The 26,693-nt window shown below is 44.8% G+C and overlaps 1 protein-coding gene across 6 annotated transcripts in view; it reads right to left on the minus strand.

The window, feature by feature from the left end:
* Positions 1–26,693, minus strand: part of SEMA6B (semaphorin 6B) — a 71,182-nt gene that overhangs the window by 2,695 nt on the left and 41,794 nt on the right. For 5 of the 6 annotated variants that reach the window (XM_074308288.1, XM_074308283.1, XM_074308284.1 and 2 more), the window contains 16 exons: positions 14,196–14,372; positions 10,789–10,955; positions 9,964–10,087; positions 9,593–9,653; positions 8,257–8,319; positions 8,012–8,113; positions 7,451–7,541; positions 6,964–7,083; positions 6,528–6,616; positions 5,670–5,887; positions 5,170–5,301; positions 3,861–4,010; positions 2,191–2,373; positions 1,849–1,989; positions 1,529–1,606; positions 23–81 (listed from right to left, as the gene is read on the minus strand). In XM_074308288.1, coding sequence (XP_074164389.1) covers positions 23–81; positions 1,529–1,606; positions 1,849–1,989; positions 2,191–2,373; positions 3,861–4,010; positions 5,170–5,301; positions 5,670–5,887; positions 6,528–6,616; positions 6,964–7,083; positions 7,451–7,541; positions 8,012–8,113; positions 8,257–8,319; positions 9,593–9,653; positions 9,964–10,087; positions 10,789–10,955; positions 14,196–14,209 — 1,792 coding nt within the window. In that variant the 5' untranslated portion in view covers positions 14,210–14,372. Of the gene's footprint in view, positions 1–22; positions 82–1,528; positions 1,607–1,848; positions 1,990–2,190; positions 2,374–3,860; positions 4,011–5,169; positions 5,302–5,669; positions 5,888–6,527; positions 6,617–6,963; positions 7,084–7,450; positions 7,542–8,011; positions 8,114–8,256; positions 8,320–9,592; positions 9,654–9,963; positions 10,088–10,788; positions 10,956–11,670; positions 11,766–14,195; positions 14,373–26,693 lie in introns of those variants that run through there. The other variant, XM_074308289.1, reaches the window with a different exon arrangement.

Raw genomic sequence — 26,693 nt, forward strand, 5'->3', positions numbered from 1 at the left:
TCCCTAACCCTCAAGCACTCACCAGTACAGTCCCCTAAGCCAGATGTGCTAGCTCCAGAGATGTCCTGGTCAAAGATAGCCCTGTGGGAAAGAAGGAAGAAATGACCCACTGTGTGCCAGGCACTTGTACCAAGCAATTTACAATCATTATCTCCTTTGGACTTTACAACAATCCTAGGATACAGGTGCTTATATTCCCTTTACAGATGAGCAAACGGAGGCAAACAGATATCAAGTGTCTTGTTCTGTGGCCTTCTAGGGCAGTATCTTTAAAGACTTTTCTATGAATATATGTGACAGAAAGAGATCTCAGAAACAAATCAATGTACATAAGTACAGATTCTAATACAATCTTGCTGTTTAAGAGACATCTCCCTTATCTGAAGCTTGTTGATCAGAAAGCAGTTATTAAATTCTTATTATATGACTGTCAAAAAAAAAAAAAAGTCTTGTTCAGGATAACACAACTTTTATCTAAGGCCAGGTTCGCACCGTGATCTGATGTGCCATACAGCCATGCTGTGGGGGACAAGTGGGAAAAGGGGGTATTCAGAATCCCGTAGTCCCTTCCTTTTCTCATTCATATCCTAAGGATGCAAGAAGGGGTTCTTGGATCTGGAATGAGTTTATCATTTGATCAGATTTAGAGCTAGAAGGAACCATGGAAGTGATCTGGCCCAGACTCCTCATTTGATATGTGATATTGAAGCCTAGGGAAACTGAAGTCTCGATTTGAGATCACACAATTAAGAAGCAAAGCTGGATTTGAACCCATACCTTTGAACTCCAAATCCTTCTTTTTGCTTCTCTAGTCCTTCACTGTTAGAGGCTGAGAGGGGACGCAGGGTGGATGCCAAGGAGGATAAAGGGAAGGCTCACCTAGCTACTGGCATTGTCTCTTTGGAAATTTCACCTCCCATTTCAGTGACTTTCAGACTTACAAAGTGCTTTCCTCAAAATAAGCCCAGTTATCGTGCTGTTTCCCCTCCATCTTACAGAGGAGAAAAATGGGACCGGGTATCTGGATATCAATGGGCATAGCACCTGGAGTCAGGAAGACTTACCTTCCTAAGTTTAACTAGTTGTGTGACCCTGGACAAGTCCCTTAACCCTATTTGCCTTAGTTTCCCCACCTGTAAAATAAGCTGGCAAACCACTCCCGTATCTTTGTCAAGAAAACTCCCATTTAACATATATTTTACCATGTTAAACATATATTGGATTATTTGCCATCTGAGGGAGGAGATGGGGGGGGAAGGGAAGGGAAGTTGAACCACAAGGTTTTGCAAAGGTTAATGTTGAAAAATTATCCGTGCATATGTTTTGAAAATAAAAAGCTTTAATAAAAAAAGAAAACTCCAAAATGAGGTCTTAAAGAGAGAGACAGGATTACTATGACTGAACAACTAGAGGTGAAATTAAATTGGGGAGAATGCCACATCCATGGGAGGTGGCGAGGGTGAGTTGAAGGGCCATTGGTGCTGAGTTCCATTCCTGACTTGATACTCTTCCTCAGCTCACCCCATACCTGGTGCCTGGGGCCAGGAAGATGCAGGAACCATCAGGTGTCCAGCCACAGTACGGGTCCTGACTGCCGATGCAGTTCCTGGGGGGCAGGAAGGAAAGGGGACAAAGAGGAGCAGAGATAAGAGATCCAAGTGCCCTCAGGCATGTCATCAGGGCACTGTTTCCCAGGTTTCCCCTAAACCTCCAGCTTTTCCATAGTTCTTTTATACCTCTGGTTCTCCAAGGCTCCCAGAGAACCCAGGACTCACTGACTTCCAGGCCCAGGGTGAGGTGGATTTCCCCCCAAACTTAAAGATTAGCCCTGGGCTTCTGAAAACTCACTTCATGCAGCCTGAGTGCTGCTGACAACGGGCCACAGGCACACGGACCACGCACCGAGGGAAGGCTACCAGCAGGGCCCCAGCTGTGGGGTCAATCTCCAGACTCAGAAGCCTCCGGCTCTCCTCAGGGCCACGCCCGCACCTGGCCAGAAAAAGGATCAGGTAGGCTCTGGACCAGGCAAGTAATCAATGGGGAAGGGGGAAGCAGGAGGTAGGTTGGGACTGTTCTTATAAGCAATCCTGACAAGCTCCTAAGGACATGGAGGGTGCCATGGCCCACAGAGCTGGGGGCAAGCTCAAGCATACCCTCACCCCTCTACTAGCACCTCCCACACGCCCTCACCTGTCGGGCCGATAGGTCTCAAACTCCTCTAGAAAGACGCTCTGCTCAGTGGGACCCCGGGAGTTGCTATTGGGTCGGATTAAGAACTTCAGCACAGTGCCGGTATCAGAACCCAGGAAGACAACGGTCTGGTTTCCCCAGGGCCCTGCACTGGTATCCACAGCTACTCGGGTAAGCTGGTGTCTAGTGCCCAGGAAGAAGAAGGAAGGTCAGAGCTTGGGCAGCTTCATCCCTGGTCATGCCCACCAAAGGACAGCTGCTTTACTCAGGTGAACATAATTTAATGGGACCTTACCACAGGTCTACCTGGCCCACCCCATCTACCTAAGTAGATACGATTGGGAGCACTGATATATAAACATACCCGCGAAGACACCCATAATGATACAAGGCCTTTCTCTATGCATATTAGAACTTGATCAATGTGTGGATTGTTGAATATCAACACAATATATGTATACATCAATGCCCACAAGCTTATTGTTCCCCTTATATCTAATTCTCCTCTTGGCTTTTGTATTTTTATTTTGTATTTGCTTTCATAAATTCTTACATATCCCATATCTTGGACCCTTTTCTTCACCCCTAACACACATCCTTTGGTTTATGGTTGATTTTACTTATGGACACTCCTTGTAATCACCTACTCTGCTTATGTCCTAATCTTGGCCCTCATTGCCACTCATCTTCTTACACCCTCCCCAGTCCAGTCTTCAGAGCAATGTCCGAATCATCTCTCAGCCGGTCATATGCCTCTGTCCAAATAGCCTCAGTAGTTCCTTAGAGCTTACCAAGTAAAGTTCAAACTCTTCTGCCTGACATTTAAGGCATCCCCCCTTTTCCTCACACCTTTCTAGCCTCATCTCATTACTCTCCTATAGTCAAAAACTTTCTGTCTCTAAAACTAGCTTAGAGTTTCCGGTTCCTTGCCTTAGTTCCCACTGTTCCCATATGGCTATACTGTCCTTCCTTTCTCCCCCCTTCCCTTCTTCCCTCCCTTTTCCCCTCCTCTTCCTCTCTTTCTTCCTCTTTCCCCCCCCCCCAAAAAAAAAAAAAAAAAAACCTTCTTCCTTTAATCTCTCTTCTCTTCATTTCTCACCCAGCTCTCCACGACTCTGGACTTCATCATACCTTCTTGTTTTTTCATTTCTTTTGGTATGTTGTCTTAGATTATTAGATTGTAACTCCTTGAGGGTAAGTATGACTTTTGTTTTTATTTTTAGTTATATCCCTAGTGCTTATTGCTATGCCCATAAAAGAGTGAGTGCTTAATAAATGTTTACTGATGAACTCTGTTGCAATATTACTACTAAGTGTGTATAATCATCTGAGTTTGTGACTTATCCTCCGATTGTTGACTGTGAAGCCTATAAAAGGGAGGTCATCTTAGCTAAATTTTGTATCTCTCTTAGCACTGAGTATAGGACTTTGTATACAGTAGACATGTCATAAGTATTTCCTGAATAATACATAGATGCTAATATCCCAACATGCATATATGCTAATATAGCTGTTCCCCCCCACCCCCATACCACCAATAAAAGTAATGGTCAGCATTTGACTTGGAAGCCCATATACAGTAATGCTTGATGACACGGATATAATTACGAATACTCCCTCTTTCCCCTTTTCTATGTTTCCTCCTTTTCTCTACTTCCCTAGGTACTAACCGGGCAAGGGTGCGCACGATCCAGGGGGCATGGCCCAGGGAAGGTACTGCCTCATCCATAAGAGGGTGGGTCTTAACAAAGTTGAGGATCTCATCAGGGAAGGCACTGGAAGCATTGTAGGGCATTCCAGGGGCTGCACAGAGCCCAGGCCTGAGGAAGGAAGAGAAAGATTAGGGACTGGTCAAGGTCCAGAGGGCTAATACACTGCTTCCACTGTACCCCAGTATCTTGAGAATCATGGACACCTGACTGGGGTGAAAGGGTATGGGCTCAAATCTGGGCTTTGCCACTTATTGGCTCCATGTGACATCCTAGAGATGTCACTTACCTTTCTAAGCATCTACTTGAAACCTGTGGAAGCCTTCTCAGAATAATGTTTTTAATAATAATAATAAAAAAATAAAACACAGGGAACTGCACAGGAAACTCATTATTTAAAACATGTTAACAGAGAATTTAGATGGCACAGTGAATAGAGCACTGACCCTGAAGTAAGGAGGACCTGAGTTCAAATATGGTTTCAGACTCTTAACTCTTAACACTTCCTAGCTGTGTGACTCTGGGAAAGTCACTTAACCCCAATTGCCTCAGCAAAACAAAATAACACATACACACACAAAACAACTAAAAAACAAAACAAATAAACTACACATCCAAAAATACACACACAAAACAACTAAAAAACAAAACAAATAAAATACACATCCAAAAATTTTTTATCCTCGACCTTATATTAAGAATGCTGGATTAGATGATCTTAAAGAAACCTTCAGTTCTGATTTTACTAGGACCTAAGTTCTAATCAAGTCTTTGGCTGCCTGGAACTAAGGGCAGGGGTAAGAGCTACCTCATAGCTTTCCTGGTTTCTTTCAAGACCCACCTTTTAGAGGATGTCTTTTCTGATCTCTCTTAATTCTAGTGCCTTCTACCTGTTATCCACAGTTGATATTATACATATTTAATTGTCCAAGTGTTATGTTATTTGCTATTTCTTGAGGGCAGGGGGCCATCTTTTGCCCTTTGTATCCTCAGAAGTTAGCCCAGTGCCCGGCACATAGTTGCACTTAAATGCTTCCTGACTAATTTTTTATTATAGCTTTTTATTTTTCCAAATAAAGGCAAAGATAGTTTTCATTCACTTTTGTAAAATCTTGTGTTCCAAATTTTTTTCCCTTCCTCCCCCTCCTATAGACTTTTTTCCTCCCCTAGATAGCAAGCAATCTGATATAGGCTAAACATGTGCAATTCTTCTAAACGTAGTTCCATATTCATCAGCTGTGTATTACTGATTGATTATTGACTGACTCACCGAGGCTTGGGTACCAGCTCTTCAGGCACTGGAGTCCAAATGGACTCTGGCGACTTCTGTTCTCGAAAGCGGCCCTCAAAGACAGCTGCCACCTGGCCCATGTCGAAGGCGCAGACAGCCGAGCCAGGGATACTGTAGGGGAGAGAGGGGCATGAGGGTGGAAAAGTTTCAGGAGAGTTAGAGACAGACAGCTGAGAGCAAGGCTAGGGGTTACAGGGGAATTAAGGGCTGGTGGTGAGTTAGGGACATGGAAAATTTAAGGACTTGAGAGTTAAATGCTTGGGATCTGGAGGCATGGAGAGTTGAACTTGGGGTAGGAGAGAAGGGACAACATGAAAAGTTGGAGTGAGGGCTAAGGGCACAAGGTGAATAAGTCACTCAAGGAAGGTTTGCCCTGGGGGACCTCAGGGACAGAAAAGTTTGGATGGGCTGAATTCTCCACTCCTGAGACCCTGTTAACTGGGGCTCATCTAGCAAGCACCAGTCCCTGTTCTAATGACCTGTTGCTAGGGGTAGAAAAGAGGCCCAGGATCACAGGGCGGCCTCCCAAATTGAGAATGCCAGTGGCAGCCTGGAGGACGTTGAAATAGAAGTGAGAGTCTCCAGGTACAGAGCAGTTGAGTCGGGCCTTCAGGAAGGATGTCCATTGTTTCTCCAATACTCGAGGAGAGCCACCCACATCGTTCTTGCACACGCGGCCCACACGAGACACCACCACCTAGGAGGTAGCCGTGGTGAGTCACATATCCCATCCATTCCCTGAACCTAGCCTGGAACTCCCACATGATAGAAATCAGTCAGAGAGAAAGCAGTTTCATAGAAAGCACCATAGTCCGAAAGGGGAGGAATGTTAACATCCTAGCAATGGCACTAACTCGTGGCACTAACTTCGGCCAGACACTCTTTTCTCTGAGCTTCAGCTTTCTCATTTGTAAAGTGAGGGGTCAGACCAGATGAACTCTAAAACTCTTTACTATTGTAAGGTTTGGGGATTTGGGGGGCTTTTTTTCATTGAAGAGATACACAAGTCTAGTGCAGGGAAGAGGGCCCTGAGTTCTGGTCCTATTTCTGCTATAGATATATCACTTCTTTAGGTTATTTTCCCTCTTTGGGGCCTCAGTTTCCTTATTTGTAAAATAGAGTGAATAATAAAATGGGAAGCGATGCGATAGTGATTTGGAAAACATTAGACCCAGTGTGAATGGAAGAAGCCTGTCGTCTTCCTTTACCGTACCAGCTCTGCACTGGGCACTCTACAAACTTGTTCTAGTGACTGTTATGGCCTTGGAAGCCCCAGAGATTATATGGGGGGAGCGTTTATCCCACTAAGTCCTTGCATCTCCCAGTCAGGGATTCACCTTCTCCAGGTAGTTGAACTCCATGGCAATCTCTCGGAAAAAGAAATACACGTGACTTCCCCACTCCACGGCATGGACGAAATAAGGCTCTGTGGGTCAAAGGATAAGATGAGAGGAAGAGAAGGGAGGTCAACATTCAGCCCTTACTGTGAGGGCAAACACATTTTTTGGAGTGAGAATGTTTGTGACACATGCATTAGGCAGCTGATCGAGGGGAAGATTTTTAATGATGACAAGGGAATTTTGGGGGGTGTCAGAGAGGAGGTAGAATTCTAGAATGAAAGGACTTCCAAGATCATCCCACCAAGATTTTAGCTTCCAGGCACTATCATGTGAAGAACTGAGTTTTCTCTTTGTCTATCACCACTGGAGACTCTTATTTTGGTGGGTAATGCAGTCTGAGGTGCTTTTCCTCCTCCCCTCCCCAGCTTCCCACCTTTGAACCACTTGGAATCATGCTTGACTGTGCGGAGTGTGGGGCTGTCGCCCAGACTTCGGTAGATGACAGCATCAATAGCCAGGAAGTCAGTGACAGTCGCTGTGAAAAGCATCCCACCTGGGAGGGCACAAGAGAGAGCGACAAAAAACTGGTATTAGGGGCATACAAATTGGAAGCATGTACCAAACTGTATGTGCAATGAGCAAGCTCTTCCTGGTCCACAGTGAGAGCTGAATAAGCCTAAAACAGCCAGTTACTTTCTGAGACCCTTTTCCCCATCTATGCAATGGGTGAGCTCTTCACCCTAGGCACAGACAGAAGGGATGGAGGAAATGGATTTTTAATGCAAAAATTTCTGAGGGTAGTATGCATGGAAGGTTAGTGTTTGGACTTATTTCACTGGAGACCTAAGGGATGTAAGGGCTGACCGGGGGCTACACATTGAACATCAATCCTGGCCCGTGGCTGAGCCAAGGACACTCACCAGAGAAGAGGGCAACATTGGCGTGCTTGGGATCATAGGGGCACCGGGCCATCCCACTGATGTTGTCTCCCATAGGCTCGAGGGTATCCATCTGCAAGGGCAAGAAGGATGTGAGTGACCCCAGCATCTCTTCTGTTCCAGCCTAACAAGGTCATCTACCTGCCCATCCATTTCCAGAGAGGGAAGATATTTGTAAATTTCTTTGAAATCCATAGGGCAAATCCTGAGAGTGGCAAACCCTTCTGTTCTGGATCTGTAGCCAGGGCCCATCGGCCTGGACTGGGCAAAGGCATAGCCCTGGGTTGAGGGAACAGGCAGGCTGGGACTTAAATTATAGATGGCATAGCCCTAAGGAGCACTGGCTCCATATAGGACTCAAATATTGTTACAACTTATGTTTTGCAAAGATGAGAAAAGAAAATTGTGGCCCGCTCTCACTTAATGGCACGATGAGAGGTAAGTAAGAGTAAGGGCAGAGGCAAGAAGGGCTGGAATTCATGCTGTGGTTGGTACAGCCCTGGGGATGGAGTCTGGGCAGCGCCAGGTAGGGCCAGGACTCACGCTATAGTTGGCACAGATAGGGTTGAATGCGTTGGACCCACACACAAAGAGGGTGTTATCATCTCTAACCAACAGCACCTTCACAAAGTTACGGCATTCACCCTGAGGAAGAAGAAAAACATCATGGGGATTAGGAGAGAGGTAAGGGTTAGGGCCACCTACCAGGACAGTCCTGGGGGAAGGGACTTGAGTGTGAAAATGGGCTTCCCTGTCTGGGTCTGGAATGAGGAGAAAATGAGTCTTACCTCCTGCTTCCCCTTCATCCGACAGATGTTGATATCATTTGGATTTGATTGCCAGGTCAGCTTCTATGGAAATAGAATTAGGGGCATAAGGCTGAGGGGAAGGAGCTAGTGCCCATGGCTGGAATGGATGGGGTTGGGTGGTTTTCAGGTAAGTTAAGGAGTATATGTGTGTGTATATGTGTATGATGTGTGAGAGATACATACAGAGATAGAGAAAAAGAGAGAGACAGACACACACCCACACACAGAAACAAAGAGACACAGAAATACAGAGAGAGATAGAGACAGAGAGACACAGAAAGATACAGGGACAAAGAAACACAGAGATTAGGAAACAGTCAGAGACAGAGAGACAGAAACAGAAAGAGAGCAAGAGATAGAGACAGAGATTGAGAGAGACTGAGAGAAAGAGCCAGAGATAGGGAGATAGAGAGACAGAGACAAAAACAGACAGAGAACAAGAGATAGAGGCAGAGATTGAGAGACAGAGAGATAGAGATAGAGAGACAAAGTCAGAGAAACAGAGGGAGATAGAGATATACATAGAGAGACAGAGACATAGAAGGAAGAGGAGGAGGAGGAGGAGAGAGAGGAGAGAGAGAAAAAGGGGAAAAGGGAGAAAGGGGAGGAAATGAAGAGAAGAGAAAGGAAGGGCAGGGGAGAGGAGTTAGAAGGGGAAAAGAAGGGAAGAGAAAAGATGAAAAACTGGTTCTATGCAGGGAAGGAACACAATCTCTACAGCTGGGAATAATAACAAGAACAAGTTCTCACTTCTCTAGTCCTTCCCGATTTAGAACATAAATCCCCCAACTAAGAGGCTACTGTGTTATTCTTCCCATCTCAGAGATGAGGAAGCTGAGATTTAACAAGGTAAAGTGACTTGCCAGAGTCAAACAACTAGTAAGCATCAGAGCCAGCATTTGAACCAGGGGTTCTCACATCAAATCCAGCTCTCAGGTGCTCAGGGATGCAGCATGGTTAGTACAGAATGTATTGGGTTTAAATCCTGGTTCTGCCACTTACTCTCTGAGTGACTTGGTGAGCCAGCTCACCTGACTGAGTGTCAGTTGCTTTATCCGAATACAACAGAAGTGAGAAGGCGGCAGAATCGGGGCTTGGGCTAGCCTTGAAAGCCCCCAAATCTCTGACCCAGTGATCTTCCCATTGGCCAGGTGACCTCCCAGAGATTTGGGAGTGGGGAGTCATTTCCGTGGATGGGATGGAAAGAGGGGGTGTCTCTGAGGCATGCAGAATGGGGACTGGTCCTGGGTGCCCTCCCTTGTTCCCTCCTTCCCTTAGCCCCACCCGATGAGGTCCTCCTTCGCCCCCCACTCACCCGATGGTAGCGCAGTTCACTGGCCGTGGGAGGCTCCAGCTCTACTCGGTACAGGTTATCCCTGTGAGGGGGACCTGGAGCTCAGTGAGGGTGGGGGAGGGCATCCAGACAGACCCTCTGGGCAGCCCTTCCCTACCACCCTGCCACAAACAAGGCATCCAACATGGCAGCCCACTAGCATCTCCCAACAAAGGAATACATAATGTTGACATGCCTTCATGGACCCCAAATGTGCTAATATTCCCAACAAGCCAACACAGCCCAACCCAGTAACAAACACACATTAACATTCAATATGGCAACACACAAATCACATGCGCCACTGCGTCCCAGATGGCAACAAGCCCTAAAACATGCCCAACTGCCCATACCTATCTCCAATGAACAGGGTCCTGTTGACCCGAAGCATCCGTTGAATGTTGAGTCCTTCGGTGCTGGAGGCTGGAGGGAAGCGGTTTGGACCACTGCCTGTGAACACTGGGTACTGCTTTAAGTCTGTGGGCCAGGGGAAGAGAAAGTGAGCTGCCCACTGTAGAGAATGACTCTTTCCTCTCCCCTGTTCCAGGACTATGGGGAAGGAATTCTTCAGGGGCTTGGAAGTATCGTTGCATAGGATCTGTAGGATCTTTTTTTTTTTTTTTTCTTTTTTTTCTTTTAGTATTTATTTATTTTTATTATAGCTTTTTATTTATAAGATATATGCATGGGTATTTTTTCAGCATTGACAATTGCAAAACCTTTTGTTCTAACTTTTCCCCTCCTTCCCCCCTTCCCCAGATGGCAGGTTGACCAATACCTGTTAAATATGTCAAAGTATATGTTAAATACAATATATGTATACATGTCCATAGTTATTTTTCTGTACAAAAAGAATCGGACTTTGAAACAGTATACACTTAGCCTGTGAAGGAAACCAAAAATGCAGGCAGACAAAAAGAGAGGGATTGGGAATTCTATGTAGTGGTTCATAATCATCTCCTAGAGTTCTTTCTCTGGGTGTAGCTGGTTCAGTTCATTACTGCTCTATTGGAACTGATTTGGTTCATCTCATTGTTGAAGAGCGCCACGTCCATCAGAATTGAGGATCTTTACAATGACTTTTCTTCCCCACAATCTTTCAGGCTCCCCTCCCCCAATAATTCTCTTCCCTCCCTCTAAAGCTTCCAAGATCCCTTACTTCAAAGCCCCCAACTCACAATCCCGTGGTGCCACTGCGAGGGGTTGAGGCTCCTCGGGGAAGAGGCCCTGGACAGCTCCCAGCACCAAGGTCAGGATCTGAAGCAGGACGTGGGTCCAGGTCCTCAGCACCGGGAAAGGTGGCAGGCTGGGCGCTGGCATGGTTCTGTGGCCAGGTAGGGTGCTCCTGCAGCATTGAGGGAGAAGAAACAGGCAGTGTATTGAGAGGGGATGGGCAGCTGGGTGGCACAGAGGATAGAGCACTGAGTCTGGAACTAGGGAGACTCATCTTCATGAGTTCAAATCTGGCTTCAGATACTTACAAGCTGTGTGACCCTGGGCAGGTCACTTAACCCTATCTGCCTCAGTTACTCAACTGTACAAGGAAATGGAGAACAAATGTCTCCAGTATCTTGATAAGAAAATCCCAAACAGGGTCACGGAGAGTGGGACACAATCTAACCCACAGAACAACAAATTGGGAGGGAACTAGAAGCTGAACTTTCTTTGGCTCCCACCAGGGGCCGCCTGAGAGCCACCTACTTCTTCTAGGGCTCAGAGCGCCCAAGAGCCTCTGGCCAGGAGTGCAGCCCCAGGGACAGAGATGAGACAGGTCCTGTCTGGGAGAAGCTGCTTTCTGCACTCCACATTCGGAGCCCTAACAAGGGTGATCCAATTGAGGCCCTTGCCTCAGGCAGGCAAAGCTAAGGGTGCCAAAAATCTATAAAATATTCATCTGCTATCCCAGGCATACCATGCCATTAGGTGAGAGGGGTCACAATTTTCTATTCTGGCCTTGGGCAAAAAATTAGTTGGTGACAGTCTGTCCAAATACCAGATGTGGCCAGTTCTGCGGCATCAGCCCCCCCCCCCCCCTTCTCCTCTGACAGACAGCCTCTCACCGGCTCCATCTGTCAGCACCTCTCCCTCTAGTGCACAGGTCACCTCCAGGGCAGATTGCAACCTCTGGACCCCGAGACATCCTAGAGTTCCCAAGTGGCAGAGAGATGGAGGTAAAGGAGAACTGCAGGAGGAACTGGGGCACCAACTAGTGCCCTTGTCTTCCCTTTCAGGCAGGACCAAAGTCCGGGTCCAGAGGGCAATCAGTAAATGATAAATGTCTCCTCCCCACCCCCTTACCCAATTGCCTTGCAGCTAGCCGTGAGAGGGATTTTTTTTAAAGGGCTACCAATCTTTAACTGTTAGTCAGAATTTCTTCAATTTTTCTACCAGAATTTTTTTTGTCATACTATTTTATGGAAATTAAACTAAAGTATCTAGCTTTTATCAACAAATCTTGAAATCACACACAAAAAATCAGGAACCTTACAATGGGAAGGGACCTTTGAACACAGAAAGCAACCCATCCAACCCACTCATCTTACAGTATGGGAAACTGAGGACAAAGAGGGTATGGATACTTGTAGTCTTCTATATATTTTGGAATAGTAAGTAGTTATCATTCATTAACATCTCTCCAGTGTTTTATAATTTACAAATTATAATATAAATTTACAAAATATAACAAATATATATATATATATACTGAAATATAACAAATATATATACTGCAAGGTAGATGGTACAGGTATTATACAGGTATTATTACCATCATTTTAAAGAGAGAGAAACTGAGGCTCAAAGAGATCACATCGCTCCAAAGTAGCCAAGCAAGAACCCAAAAGAAAATCTTTCAGTACCATTTTCAGGGCTCTTCTCAGGATAGCATTTTTTTTTAATAGTTTTGTGGCAGAGTGAAAAAAACCCTAGGCTGAAAAGTCAAGATACCTGAGTTCTTAGCTCGGTGATTGGCCAGGTGATCATGGACAAATCCCTTGTTTCCCTGTTTTCTCCCTAAGATATCTGGTTGATTCAGTGTGGGCTACAGGAGGGTTTCAGGGGCTTCATGACAGATATCAAGGTTAATGCTACCCAGGGCCTTGGAGGCAAGTTCATGGTGAAGGGCACAATTGCTACAATATTGCCATTTACTGCAGTCACCGCAACTGTCTCTCTCTCCCCCCTTCCTGTCTGCTGCACTTGTAGGATGGTTTATAATCCCGAAACCACTGCTCTTTGGATTCCATTAACCTGTTGGCCTTGCATTACTCATTCAGTGGGTCTTTACTAAGTATCATGTTAGAAGGGTGGGAGATGGAGATGAACTGGATGCTGCCCTGCAGAAGCTCCTATGGTGGGGAAGGAGAGGAGGAATAGACCCGGATCAGGCCTTCAGGAGCTCCCAGTCTGGGACTGAGACTCGATAATCTTGAAGGCAATGGGCTTTGTGGGGGCCCACCCCCTGAAAATGGGTTTCTTCTAGAGAAGAAACGGGCCACAGAGGAGTGGCTTTGGTAGAAAACAGGAAGGGGTCTGGGATAAGGTTAGCAGGAGGTAGCTGTTATTTTAGCTTGTGATAGCTTCCTTTTCCTGCCCCTTCACCAAGATTTGTGATTCAACTCTAGCTCTTGAATGAAGCATGAGTCCTACCCTCCATTTCCCCAGCTTCCTGATTCCACATCCCCCTTCCCATAAGCCCCACTCCCGCTCGTGCTCAGATACCTGTAGTGACTCTCATAAGCCAAGGATCCAGATCCTCCAGAATTTGGCCAGAGCCTCCCCCTCTAATCTCTTCTCCCTGACATCAGCCACTCCTGACTAGCAGAGTCTCTTCATGATCTCCCTGCCCTCCTATGTCAGTTTGATCCAAACCTTTGCCCACAACCTCCTCAAGCTTGTCAAACTCTTCCAGATCTCTCTTAGCCTTCTCTATTCAGTTCCAGTCATATATCCTCCAGGGCCTTCTAGGTCTGCCCTAACCTCAGTGAACTCTCTCTATTTTAAGATTCATAGTTCTCAGAGTTTGTGAGTCTTGTTTCTTCCCACACTGGGAGTTCCTCAGAGGCAGGGCATCTTCTCTGTGGTCCATCCTGCTGACCAGGTACTCAGTTAAAATTTTTTACCAAACACCCAGAGGAATGGATAATCCACAAGGCTGACAAGGCTCTTTAATGGAAAGCAAAGTACAGTTGCTACAATATCGCAAGCCATTCTACAAGCTTGGCAGAGACAGGAAAGGGGGTTGCGATGACTGCAGTGAATAGCAATATTGTAACGATTGTGCCCTTCACCATGAACTTGCCTCTGCTTCCCTGTAAACTGAATCCTGGGGGGGGTGTAGCATTAACACTGCTGTCTGTCATAGAGCCTCTGAAACCCTCCAGCCCATATTGAATTAGCCGGATGCTTTAGGGAGAAACATATAAACACACACACAATATATACACACACACACACAAACACATATAGACACGCACACCCAATACACATACATACAAGAGATACACACAAGAAATATACACAACACACACACACACACACACACACACACACACACACACAAACATAGAGTTTTAGTCAGCTTTACCCAGAGCTGGACATCAATGAACTGGGAATGATGAATGTCTCTTGACTTCACTCTAGGTCATCTCCTGTTTGTGTTGATGGCCTGAATTCTCTTCGAGAGAGCTTCATTTCCTCCTTTCTCAAATGAAGGGTCAGCCAGGCTTTATAGGAGTTGGTTATGAACTGCTTCCATGAACTTCTATGTGAAATCAAGGGGAGAGGAACACAAGAAGAGAGCCAGGTTTAGTGAAGAAAAGCCTTGGCAGGGAGTAAAAGAACGGGGCTTTGAGATCCACCTCTGTCCCCCACTTATTTAGTAATCTCCAGCAAGTCATTTCCCTGCCTAGGTCTTAGTCACCTAATCAGTGTAAGAAGGGGATTGGTCTAATCACTAATTGGTTTAATGTCTCTTCTAGTTCAAATGGTTTGTGTTCTAACCGCTTATTTAATAATATTAAAGATATTTAATGTAGAGACAGCATTAATAATGAACCCTTTTCTTCCAGATCTCAGAGCTAGTGCTTCCTACTGGTTCCTTCCTTCACTGCTGCATCCAAACAGGTTCTAGCTTCTTGTCCTTAGAAATCCTTCTCTTACTAATAAGGAAATGTTTTACATTACATCACATGTATAACCTATATCTGATTGTTTACTCTCTCTGGAAGGGGTAGGGAAGGGAAAGGAGGAGGGTTGCAATTTGGAATTCAAAACTTTTTTTTTAAACATTAAAGGTGTTTCAACATGTAATTGACAAAACATAAAATATCACATAAACAATAATTCAAATTAACCATTAAAAAAATCCTCTTAACCCTGCCCTCTCTTGAAGCTTTCAGCCTATAGCTCTCCTTTTTATTCACTGCAAAACTCACTCCATTTGTAGCCAATACAAACTAGGTTCAAATACGATCCCTGCCATTTCCTACCTGTGTGACTCTGGGTCTCAACTGTCTCTGTCAAGCAGATCAAATGACTTCTGAGATCTCTTCTCGCTTTCCAGTTCTGATTACCCTAGAAAGAGTTCCCTACATCTGTTGCCTGCATTTGCTTCTCACTCATTTACTCCTCAGCCCCTTGTAATCTGGCTTCTAATTCTACAAGGTCCAGAAATTAATTTTCCAAGGGTCACCAAGGCCTTTTAATTGGGAGGTAGCTAGGTGAGCTAGGATCAGAATCAGGAAAACCTGAATTCAGACACTTATAAGGTAATCTCCTGGCTTAGTTGGTTCATTTGTACAATGGAGATAATAATAGGGTCCTTGTGAGGGTCAAATGAGATAACATGTAAAGCATTCTACAAATCTAGCTATTATTAGGATTATTGTGCTTTTTCACAGTTTGCACTCTGCTGGAGCTCTCTGTAGCATCTTACCAAACTGGCCCTCCCCATCTCCATGAATTACTCTTTCCTCCTTGGGCTTCCACAACATTGTCTTCCTACTAGTCTGGCTACTCCTCTACCTCCTTTTTTAGGTCATTACCTTTCTCCTCCTTGCTATTTGTGGTTGTTGTCCTAGACTCTAACCTTTCACCGCATCTCTCTTTTCTTTATTATCTCTCTCTTGGTGATCTTATTTCCTTTCCTGGATTCCATTTTCACCTTCATAAAAATGACTCTTAAACACCCATCTCCAGCCTCAATTTTGTTCCAGCTTCAAGTCTGAATCTTCAGATACCTGTTGGACATCTCTACTTGAATGCTTATCCCAATGGCACCTCAGTGTCCCCAAACTGAACTCATCATACTAACAGGTCACTCCTGCCAACTCCCCTATTTCTGTTGTTGCTATCACCCAGATTCAAAATTTTGGACTCTCCCCTCTCCCTCTCTTCAGAGCCATTCAATTGATTGTACTACTCTCACTAAATTACTGTTCCCTTCCTTCTACTAACACAACTACAAACTGATTTCTGCCTCCCATCAGCTCTCACCCGGACTGCTGCTATAATATTCTAATTGATTTCCCTTCTCCAATCCACCTTCCCCATAGCTTTGCCAGTCCTTTGATCAAAGACTTTTGAGGTCACTCTATTGACTAGAGGATAAAAAATAAAAGTCTGGATTTCAAGGCTTTCTACCATCTGGTTCCACCCTCCTATTCCAGGCCCTTTTCAAATGACTCCTGCTCAAGCATTCTAGTTCAGAATGGACCACTAGCTGTTACAGAACCCCAGAACATGAGAGCTGGAAAGGAATCTCAAGTTCCTTTGGTCTTTCTGGCCATCAAGTCCAACTTATGTGTAAGGGGAATCCCACTATCTCATACCTTGAACAACAGTATTCCTTGAATTCAATATGCCCTTCATCAAGTCAGAGTTAGGTAGAAAGCACTTTAGAGATAGATTTTCTAATTCAAACCTTTCATCTACAGGTGGGGAAACTGAGGTCCAGAGAGGGGCCCAAGATCATGAAAGGTAGCAGAGACTGTCTGTGTTCAAGCTTGATTTCTGGACTCTAAATTCAGAGCTCTCTTCACTATGTCATCCTATAGTTCCCAACAGACTATTGTATCTCCTCCTACTGTGCATTGATTTGCATGGGTTAAACCAAAACCTGGAACATATGCCCTCGTTTCCATCTGAAAAACTCCTTTTATTTCCCCAAGCATGAGATCAAGATCAATGAAACTTCTTCTGTTATACCTGTTTTCTGCTCCCAGCTGCAAGGGCTCTTTTCCCTTCACAGTTTAGTAGAGTGCATTGTCTGAATTCCTCTTTTGCCCCTTTCAAAATCTACCTTATGTGCTATTTATCTCTTCCCGTGGTTCTTCCCCCCCCCCCCCAACTCCAATCCTACGACTGTAAAGTCTAGGAGGATGGTCAGAAATGATGTCATTTTGTCATCTTTGGATTTTAGGAAGGGCCTAATAATGTTGAAATGAAAAATGTCTTCCAGTTTTGACATTATTTGATATATGTTCTAAGGTGAAGGGTTTTTAACCTCAGGGTCTGAAAGCTCATTTTTTGGTTTTATACTCTGACAAAACTATATTTCAATATAACTGGCTTCCTTTATAATCCCATGCATTTTATTTTACACATTTTAAAATGTTATTTTTAAGAAAAGGTCAGGTTTAACCAGACTATCAAAAGGGTCCATGACACAAAAGTAGAGTCCCTGCTCTAGAGTGTTTCAGGGCTGACACCATCATAGGATCACCACTTCTATTTGCAACCATGGTGGGGATGGGGGTAGGGACAGGACCACCCCAGAGGCAGTTACTTCTATGGGACAGAACCAGAACCAGAATGGACTGGTTATTCACACTGGCCCATATTCACCACATCCTTCCTTCCTCTTTGACAAATAATTCACCTTTAAGGCATACAGAATATGTACTCCACACTTGTGTTTGTAGTAATTGTAATGTTATTGTTCCCACTTTACAGAGGAAGAAACTAAAAGCCAGAGAAGAAAAATCTCTTGCTCTGTTTCTCCTCTCTGTCCCTGACAATCTCTCTGTCTCCCCCTGTCTCTCTATTTTTGTCTCTGTCTCTCTTTCTCTGTCTCTTCCCCAAGTATCAGAATAATGATTGAAACTCAGACTTACTCTAAGGCTTGTGATATCTAAACAGTGCCCCTTATGAGTCACTTCTTGTAATTGGACGTGGTGGGGAAGTGTGGGTACAATGGGGAGGGGGATATGCTCTGTGCTTCTAAAGGGTCAGGAACACTCCGATTTAGCCATGTAGAACATACCATCCAGCCTGCTATACTAATGCTCTCTTTCCCAGACCTGGGTCCTGGAGGAACTTCTGATTTTGGTTTTGAGCTCAGAGCTGGGTTAACCAAAAAACAGGAGGAGTTGGGTGCAGGTGTTCTTCTTGTACCTCAAAGTCTGCTCTCTACACATGGTAAAAGAAGGTCACTTGCTTGAGGGAAGATTCTGGGATGTTCATAACTCCTGACTTTTGACCCTACCAAGTCCTCATGTAATAATGAGCTCTCTCAGCACCTCCACCAGCATTAAATTCCCCATTGGGCATGGGTTGGAGCAGACTTGCTAGGGTTCAGGGGAGGCCCCTACCCCCCACAGACCATCTGCTTTCCTTGCTGAAACCTGAGGCTGATCCGAGGCATCTGATTGCAGCTGCCCGGCGCCCGCTCGGCTCCGGAAACCCCGGCCTCACCACCTGCCAGGCCGGAGACGGGTCTGGGCACCTGGCAATCAGTGGGGCCTAGACCACTGAGTGGGGGAGTCAAAGGGAGGGAGGAAGGAGGAGAAAGTTGGTATATATCTCTGTGTGTATAGAATGTTTGATCACGAAAGGTGAGTGTGTCTCTATTACACATCCATGTCTATGTGCATATATACACAAGTATGTATGTATGAGTATCTTCATATAGAGAATCACTCATTTAGAACTAGAAAAGACCTTTGAGATCACTATTTACACATAAAAAACCCGAGGCTCATATATGCAACCAATGAGCTGAAGCCCAAAGGTAATAACCAGGAGAACCAGGATTCAAATTCAGTTCCTCTCATCCCCAATTGTGCTTTGGGCCCTGCAGACTGTATTTGTGCATAGGCGTCTATGTGAGAGCACAGGGCCCGCAGCCAGAGGAGTGGGCCTTGAGGAGGTAAAGGCCAGAGCAGTTCTGGGAAAAGGCTCAGCCTCAGCTTAGCTGACCTCCCCGTGCTCCAGCACATGGAGCTCTGATGCATGTCTCCCTTACTTGGAGCCTCAATCTATCCCGATACTTACCCACATCAGCCGGCAGTGGCTCGTGCCAGATATCAATTACCTGCCGCAGTGTTTCCTGGGGACACTAATTAACTATGGGTGCTTGATGAGGCCTCCTGGTTCATCCATTACTCACTGAAGGCTCCCGGCCTTTCTCTACGAGCTAGGCAGTTTGGCCTTTCAAGATCCCAGATAAAGGGGATTGGGGTCTCAAGCTAGTCCTAGCTTATCCGTCACTCTCCCCTAACCTTCTCTCATCACCTCCTTTCCAAAGTACAATCTGCCTCCCAGGAAAAACAGCTCTCGTTCCAGCTGCTGCACAGATCCATACAACAGGAAAAGTCCTTAGAAATCATCTCTCATCCAGCCAAACAATCCTACTTACTGTTCTGCACATATAATATTACACCTCCCATGGCTGAATCTGCACAGACTGTCTCTCCCGCTTGTACCGGGCCTGGAATCAGGAAGTTTCTTCTTCGTGAGTTAAAACAGGATCTCAGACACTTACTAGTTGTGTCACCCTGGGCCAGTCATTGAACCCATTTACCTCAGTTTCCTCATCTGTAAAACGAGTCAGAGAAGGAAATGGCAAACCATACCAGCTGAGAAAACCTCAAATGGGGTCATAAAGAATCAGATATGACTGAACAACAGCCCCTTGACTGCTTGCAAGCTCTCAAGCTCAAGCATCATCTCCAACTAGTCTCTGATACTCCTAGGACACTCCCTTATCTTACAGTGGGGCTTCCCTACCCCACTGTATATTTATTTTGTTTTAACTTATCTTTGGGCATGCTAGTTTGCTCCCCCACAGAAGAACTTTGCATCTCTAATACTTAGCATAATAGAAGATTAATAAATATGTAGATGGAAAAATCTAATAGAAACTGGTCCAATTCATTTTACAGATAGCACAGCTCAGGTCTATCAAGGGGAAGGGACTTACCTAAGTTCCCACAGTCAGTCAGCCAACTAAAGGATCAGAAACCACTCAGAGCCAGTAGGCTCAGGTTCAATGTCCAGAGCAAGAAAATAGCCACAATGCTACATTTCATTGGGAAACTGTAGCAGAGGAAACCTAAGAAGAAGAGATACTTGCTACAATATACAATTAATTGCAACACTGTAGCAAAGATCCTCCGCAGCCATGACTGCACAAAGAATACAACCTGTAAGAAAGCTGAAAAGGCCCCACAGGATGGATCATATCAGAGGATCTTAGAACTTGGAGAGCCTTAAAAGAGTGTCGCAGTCAGGATGAGTCTGAGAACACCGAATGGCAGAGAGAGCATATAAAAGTTGTTTAGTTAGTACAGGGGCTCCCAAACTTTAAGTCACAGACTTTGGGGAGACCAGGGATGCTACTAGGAACAGCTCCTAGGGGGCAAAGCAGATAGCAGACTAGGCCTGAAGTCAGGGATTTCTGAATTCAAATCCAGATTCAGACACTTGCTAACTGTGTGACAATGGACAAGTAACTTAAACTCTGCCTCCATTTCCTAAACTGTAAAATGAAGAAAAAAATAGTATGTAAAGTCCCAGGGTTGTTATGAGGAGAAAGTAAGATATTTGTAAAGCTCTTGACACAGTACTTGACACATAATAGGTGCTCAAGCAATCAATCTTTCCTTCTCTTCCTTTGTCCTTCCCTCTTTTTCTTCTTCCTTCACACCCTCCCTTTTCCCCTTTCTTTTCTCCCTTCTTTTTCCTTCTTTTCCTTCCCTCCCTCTCTTTTCATTTTTTCTTTTCTTCCCTCCTTCCCTTTTTCCTTTCTTCCTTAACGCTATTTTCACTTCTTTCTCTCCTTCCCTTTTTCTTCCTTCTTTTCCTTCCCTCTCTTTTCCCCTTTTTTCTTTCCTCTGGTTTTCTTCCTTCCTTCCCTTTCCTCCTTGATTTTTTTCCCTCTTTCTCTGCCTTCTTTCCCTCCCTCCCATTTCCTTCTTTCATTCCCTCCTTCCCTTTCTTTCCCCCTTTTTTCTTTCTCTCTGGTTTTCTTCCTTCCTTCCCTTTCCTCCTTGATTTTCTTCCCTCTCTCCCTTCCTTCCTTTTCCTTCTTTCCTCCCCTCCTTTTTCCTTCCTTCCTTTATTCCTTCCCTTTTCCTTCCTTTCTTTTCTCTCTCCCTTTTTCCTTCCTCATTTTTCTTCCCTCCCTCCCTTTTCCTTTCTTCTCTTCCTTCCCTTTCATTCCTTCCTTTCTTATCTCAATAGACTTTCTGGATGCCACCAAAACCCCAAACCTTTCAGCAATGGGTTCCTAAATCCCTATGTGCTCCCTAGCACTATCATTTTGTTTATGTGTATGTGCATGCATGTATGTTTTCCAGCCAATGGATTCTAACATCAAAACTGTTATGCCAGAGATTTGTATGCGACATTTTAAAAGTACAACACCCTCATTTTACAGATAAGGAAACTGAGGCGCAGAGAATTTTAATGTCTTGCCTAAGATCCCACAAATAGTGTTAGAGCTGAGGTTTTAATTCCATTCTTCTGACTTCAGAATTAGCATGATTTGCTCAGCTCTGAATCAATTAGGTCAAAAGAGGGTAACTATACTTAATAAAACTGAGAGTCATTGATTTAATCCATTCCCTTCATCCTCCAGATGGGGAGCTAAGGTCTGGAGAGGAAGCTCATCTAACTGTCAGACAGGTCTGATGGGGTGCTGGTATGGTGCAAAGAGCTCTGAACTTGGAGGCAGGAGGCCTGGGTTTGACTTCAGACTAACACTTAACCTGCTATATATGACTTTGGACAAGTACTTGACTTCACTGGACCTCAGTCTCCTCACATGAAAAACCAGAAGACTGGACGAGGTCCCTTTTAACTTTGATTATATGGGAACTTATTAATAAGGGCCCCCAGTGCTTCTGATTTCCAATGCAGGCCTCTTGAGGTCCAGCAAATTATTGTCTCTGAGCCTCCTCTGAGTTAAGGCAGAACTTCAGCTAGGATTCCCATATCTACTTATAAAGATTGCTCAAGGAGAAGGGAACGGGAAAGAGAGAAGGGACTTCACATGTTAATGTTCCTCAACCACTCATAAAGAAGCCTGGTTGGCTGTAAAGAGGCCGGACTCTTGCCCTAAATGATGCCACATTTTTACCCTAAAGTCCCAAGTTTGCTATTTCACCCAGAAGTGTTATCTCACTACATTTTAGATAGGGAACTGCCCGGGCCATTGGAGTGGAGCAAGGACTGGGCTGCTTACTTCTACCATAGCTGAGAGATGGTCAATAAGTGACCACAGATTCTGCCTGGGGAACATGGTACCCTCTTAATCCCCATTCCCAGGCAAGAAGTGCCAAAGGGGGAGAGGGCTGAGGAGATTCCACTTCCTACAAGAAACAGGTGGATACAACACTGGGTTAACGGGTCTCAGCTGTTCTTCATGCAGAAGTCTCTGAGACTGAGAAAGGGGAGGGAAGGAGACCTAGCTGTCACAGGCAATGTGTGTGGAGGGGCTGCTGGCCAGTCTCTTATTCAAGAGGTCTGTATGATCCTAGAAAAGTCAGTTTCTTCATCTGTCAAATAGGGATAATAATAGCACCTACTTCTCAGGGTTATCGTGAGGCTCAAATGAGATAATTTTAAAGTACTTATGTTAGATAGTAATATTATTTTTGCAAACACCAGATGCAACTGTAGAAAGGGCAGCCATCACAAAGTGTACCAATTGTGCATGCAAATATTGCACAAATATGGAGCACATGGGATCACAGATTCAGAGTTGAAAGGAATTCAGTAAGAAGTTACTTAAAATTAAGTCTTATCCTAATTTTACACCTGAGGGAACAGACTGAGGAAGGGGAAATGACCTCTCTAGGATCCCACAGCCAGAAAGCACCAGAAGCAAGATTCAAATCCAGGTCCTCCTGACTGCAAACTTAATGCTGTGTCTATACTTCCTCATTTGACATACATACACACACAACAGAGCTGTTGACACAAGCCAGACACAACAACCTCATGCCATATACATTTTCATGTTTAGTGTATTTCACATATGCTAAAGTTATACAAATTTCTCAGATAAAAGCCCGTTCCATTGTCCTTTTTTGCTCTCCCCACAACACATACACACAAATGCTTCTGTCCCTCAACCATACCCATAGATAGAATTCCCTGTCCTTCCCTTCTTCACAAAGAATCAAATCTTCCCCCTAGCCTTAGAGCTCCTTCCCCCTCCACAGATCTCGGCCCACCCACCATAATTGTCTCCTCCTGGCCCCCATGGGGGTAGTGGGGTCTGTGGGCTTGGGAACAGGATGTGGGGTCATCACAGGTCGGCATGCCTGGAGGCAGTGGAATGGCCTTGGTGATGCCCCTGCTTGGTAGTGGACCACCCAGAAAGGCTGGGCCTGGAGCCAGAAAGGCCTCAGCTGCTCCCAGTTTCATCCCCCATAAGGAGGAATTGTGATATAATGGAAACAGTTCTGGGGGTCGGAAGGTCTGGATTCTAGTTCTACTTCTGGCTTGGCCACTGAATTGCTGTGAGAGTCTCCTGTGCCTCAGTTTCCATATCTTGTAAAATGAGAATGCTGGACTGGGAGATTCATTTCAGTGCTGAAATTCTGTGTTCCACATTTCTGATGAGAGATGAGGGCCCCTAGCGGGAAACCGCCATTCTCTAGATGAGGAAAAAGGGAAAAACCTAAACTGACTCTGGGATCCCAATATCCCCCAACAGTGCTCTGGGTAACCAGGGTCCCTTTGGCCCCTTCCTAAGACTCACCCATCAGGAATGAGTGCACAGAATTGATCTCAGAATCTCTGTCCTGTAGGGAGATCGAATGACCAGGCTCTGCTTACAGCTGCTTCTGCCTAGCTTGGTCCTCAGTCTGTCTAGGAACTTGGCAAAGAGAATTCTGTGTCAGGGAGGACTGGTAAGTGAGGGAGCTATCCCCAAGATCCAGTTAGGTTGGATTCATTCACTGGAAGCAGAGGTAGGAAAGGAGACATGACAGATTGCTGACAACAGCGACAATTATTCTTAATATAAGGCGATGTGAGGTAGTGCAAAACCCCGTGAATTGACAGGAGATTAGGGTGATGGTCCTGAGTAGGCAGGCTCACTAATCTACTTTTGCTATTTATTATCTGTGTGACCCTGGACATGTCACTGAACCGCAGGCAAATCCATTATTTTCTCCTGGCTTTACTTTTCTATAAATGAGGTCTAGATAATTTCTAAAGATCTTTCCAGCTCTGACATTTTATGTTCTATGCTTAGAGTTTCCAAAACTATCTCATGAATTCAGCTCTGTAATAGAACAGTTGCAAGTCCACTGCTGAGGAGGACTGAAGTTGTTATCACAGGAACTAAATTAAAAACCTAGATTTGCCAGATTCTACCAGTATAACTTTGGGCAAAATATTTAATTTCTAGGCCTCAGTTTCCCCACCTGTAAAATGAGGGAGTTAGATTCAATCATTTCCAAGGTATCTACCAGGTCATTATCTCTGATTCTATGACTTTTTAAGGCCTCAATTTCCCAACCAGTAAAATGGACATAATAACTCCCATTCTGCCTATAGGACTGTGGACAGCGAATTCAAAAGCCCCTTTGGGCTCTATAGACCAGTTTTGATAAATGTCAGGGATTATGAAGGTATAATTTCATTTTTTACAGTCTTATTTATGTGTCTTCCAAATCACTTTCATATTCATTATCTCATAAGATCCTTACATCAGCCAAGAAGGGCAGGCATTTATAACCTTGCTGAGAGCCAAAGGGGGAGGGGTGAGTCTGCCAAAGTCAATGACCAACTTGGGAGTAGAAAGATGGTCTCCTGACTCCCAGCCCACAGCGCCAGCCAGCTCTTCCAGTGTGAGGATGGGTAATTGAGGATGAGAACTCCTTGACTCCAAGATTGCAGGGTTTGTTTAGCCCACGAAGGTGCAATGGCCAGGAGACCTGGATGTAGAGAAGAGAAGGCAGGCCTGCGGGAACCAGGTATGGGACCAAGGCCTAGAGCCTAAGGCCTTCTCTGGAGTCCTGGGGCTCACTATCACCAGCTAGCTCTCTGGCTAATTAATTTTAATTACCGCCTTTCACTGTTTGGAAATTGGGCCCGTCAGGGAGAAAATCCAACAGCAGCAGCGACTTGTAATTAGGAAAAAGGGAGAGAGAAAGAGAGAGAGACACCGAGACACTGAGTCCTCGTATCAGTGAATCGTTTAAAGGAAATTAAAGTGTCATTTACACTGAGCATGTAATTAAGGGGGGGTAAGCAGCCCCAGCTGGGGGACTCATGGCTCTTTGGGAGTAGGAGGCTGGGGGATTCTGGGCCCAGAGAAGTCAGGGAACTAGGACTATGGGATTAAGGATGAGCCCCAGGAGAGACAAGGGGTTAGGATTGGGGGGTGGAGGCAGGTGGCTCAAGGGGAGCAGAGGGCGGAGATGGCAGTGTCACAGAGAAGAAGCTAAGGAGCTAGGGAGCACAGGAAAAATGAAGAGGTGTGTGATATTTGGTAGAGCAAATGAAGCCTGTTTACCTGAAGACAAGTACAGAACAAATAATTAAAAGGAAATTCTAGCTTAGAGGCTGGGGCCTTCTGAGTTGGGAGAGCAAGGAGTGGGGTCCGGATGCTTCAGACAGAGCAGCCCCTACAATCCTGCCAGCAGTACATCTCCCATCCCTCAGGCTTAAAGTGTAAGGAGTGATCAGGAGGGAATCCTGACTTTACAAACCATTTATCCTAGCTGAGTGTCCTCCTCTCCCCTCAGCTGGCTCACAGGGCTGACATCACCTCCTTCAAAGATTCCAACTTTTCCCCAAAGGTACAAGAAGTTTGTCAAGAGGGTGAAGGAAATATTTGGTAAATACCTATATTATCCTATCAAAATATTATGAAAGTAATAATGTGTGTGTGTGTGTGTGTTATGTACCTAATAAAGTTTTTCTCATGAAAAATTAATCTCTTTACACATCTACATGGCTCAGTAAAGAATTGGAGTCAGGAAAATGTGGCTTCTAGTCTTGCCTCAGATATTTGATTTCTCTGTGACCCTGGGCACTTTAAACCCTCCTTTCTCAATCTCAGTTTTCTCATCTGTAAAATGGGGATAATAGCTTCATCTTGTAGGGTCATTGTGATGATTAAATAAAATAGCATATGTAAAGCATTGATACTATACTATATTGTTGTTTAGCCACATGTGATTCTTTGTGACCTTGTGGACCATTATATGCCAATTTTGTCCATGGAATTTTCTTGGCAAAGATTCTGGAGGGGTTTGCCATTTCCTTCTCCAGTGGATTAAGGAAGAGTTTATGTGACTTGACCAGGATCACATAGCTAGGAAGTGTTTGAGGCCATATCTTGGAACTTATTCCAAGCCTAGTACTCTATCCACTGATCTACCTGGCTGTCTCAAAGCACTATCTACATGATAGCAGTTGTTATTTATCTTATTTCTTACATATACATCCATAGCATACTCTAGAACATCTGAAACTAGGGCCCTCCTCAGGTCCTCAAGGGGTGAATAAATAGGTTTCAGTAGGTCTATGAATAGAGATGGAGGAGAGGGGATTGTGTTTTTATTTTCATTAATCTCTAACAAATTGAGCATTCCTTTTAATTACAAATTCAACAAAAAATTTTAAAAAAAATTATTCTGAGAAGGGTTCCACAGGCTTCAAGCTGTGAGAGAGCTCTGTGCCACAAAAAGCTTAAAAATTATATCTAATGGAAAGGTTTAATGAAAGCTAAGGAGTCCAGGACTTAAGGAAGGTAAGGGTGATAGGCCTGGTGGAACTGTGGAAAGAATGCTGGGTCTTGAGTCAGGAGATCTGGATGATGTTGGCCCCACTATTTCCT

Source organism: Sminthopsis crassicaudata, chromosome 1 (genome assembly GCF_048593235.1).
Source record: "Sminthopsis crassicaudata isolate SCR6 chromosome 1, ASM4859323v1, whole genome shotgun sequence".
Lineage (NCBI taxonomy): Eukaryota > Metazoa > Chordata > Mammalia > Dasyuromorphia > Dasyuridae > Sminthopsis > Sminthopsis crassicaudata.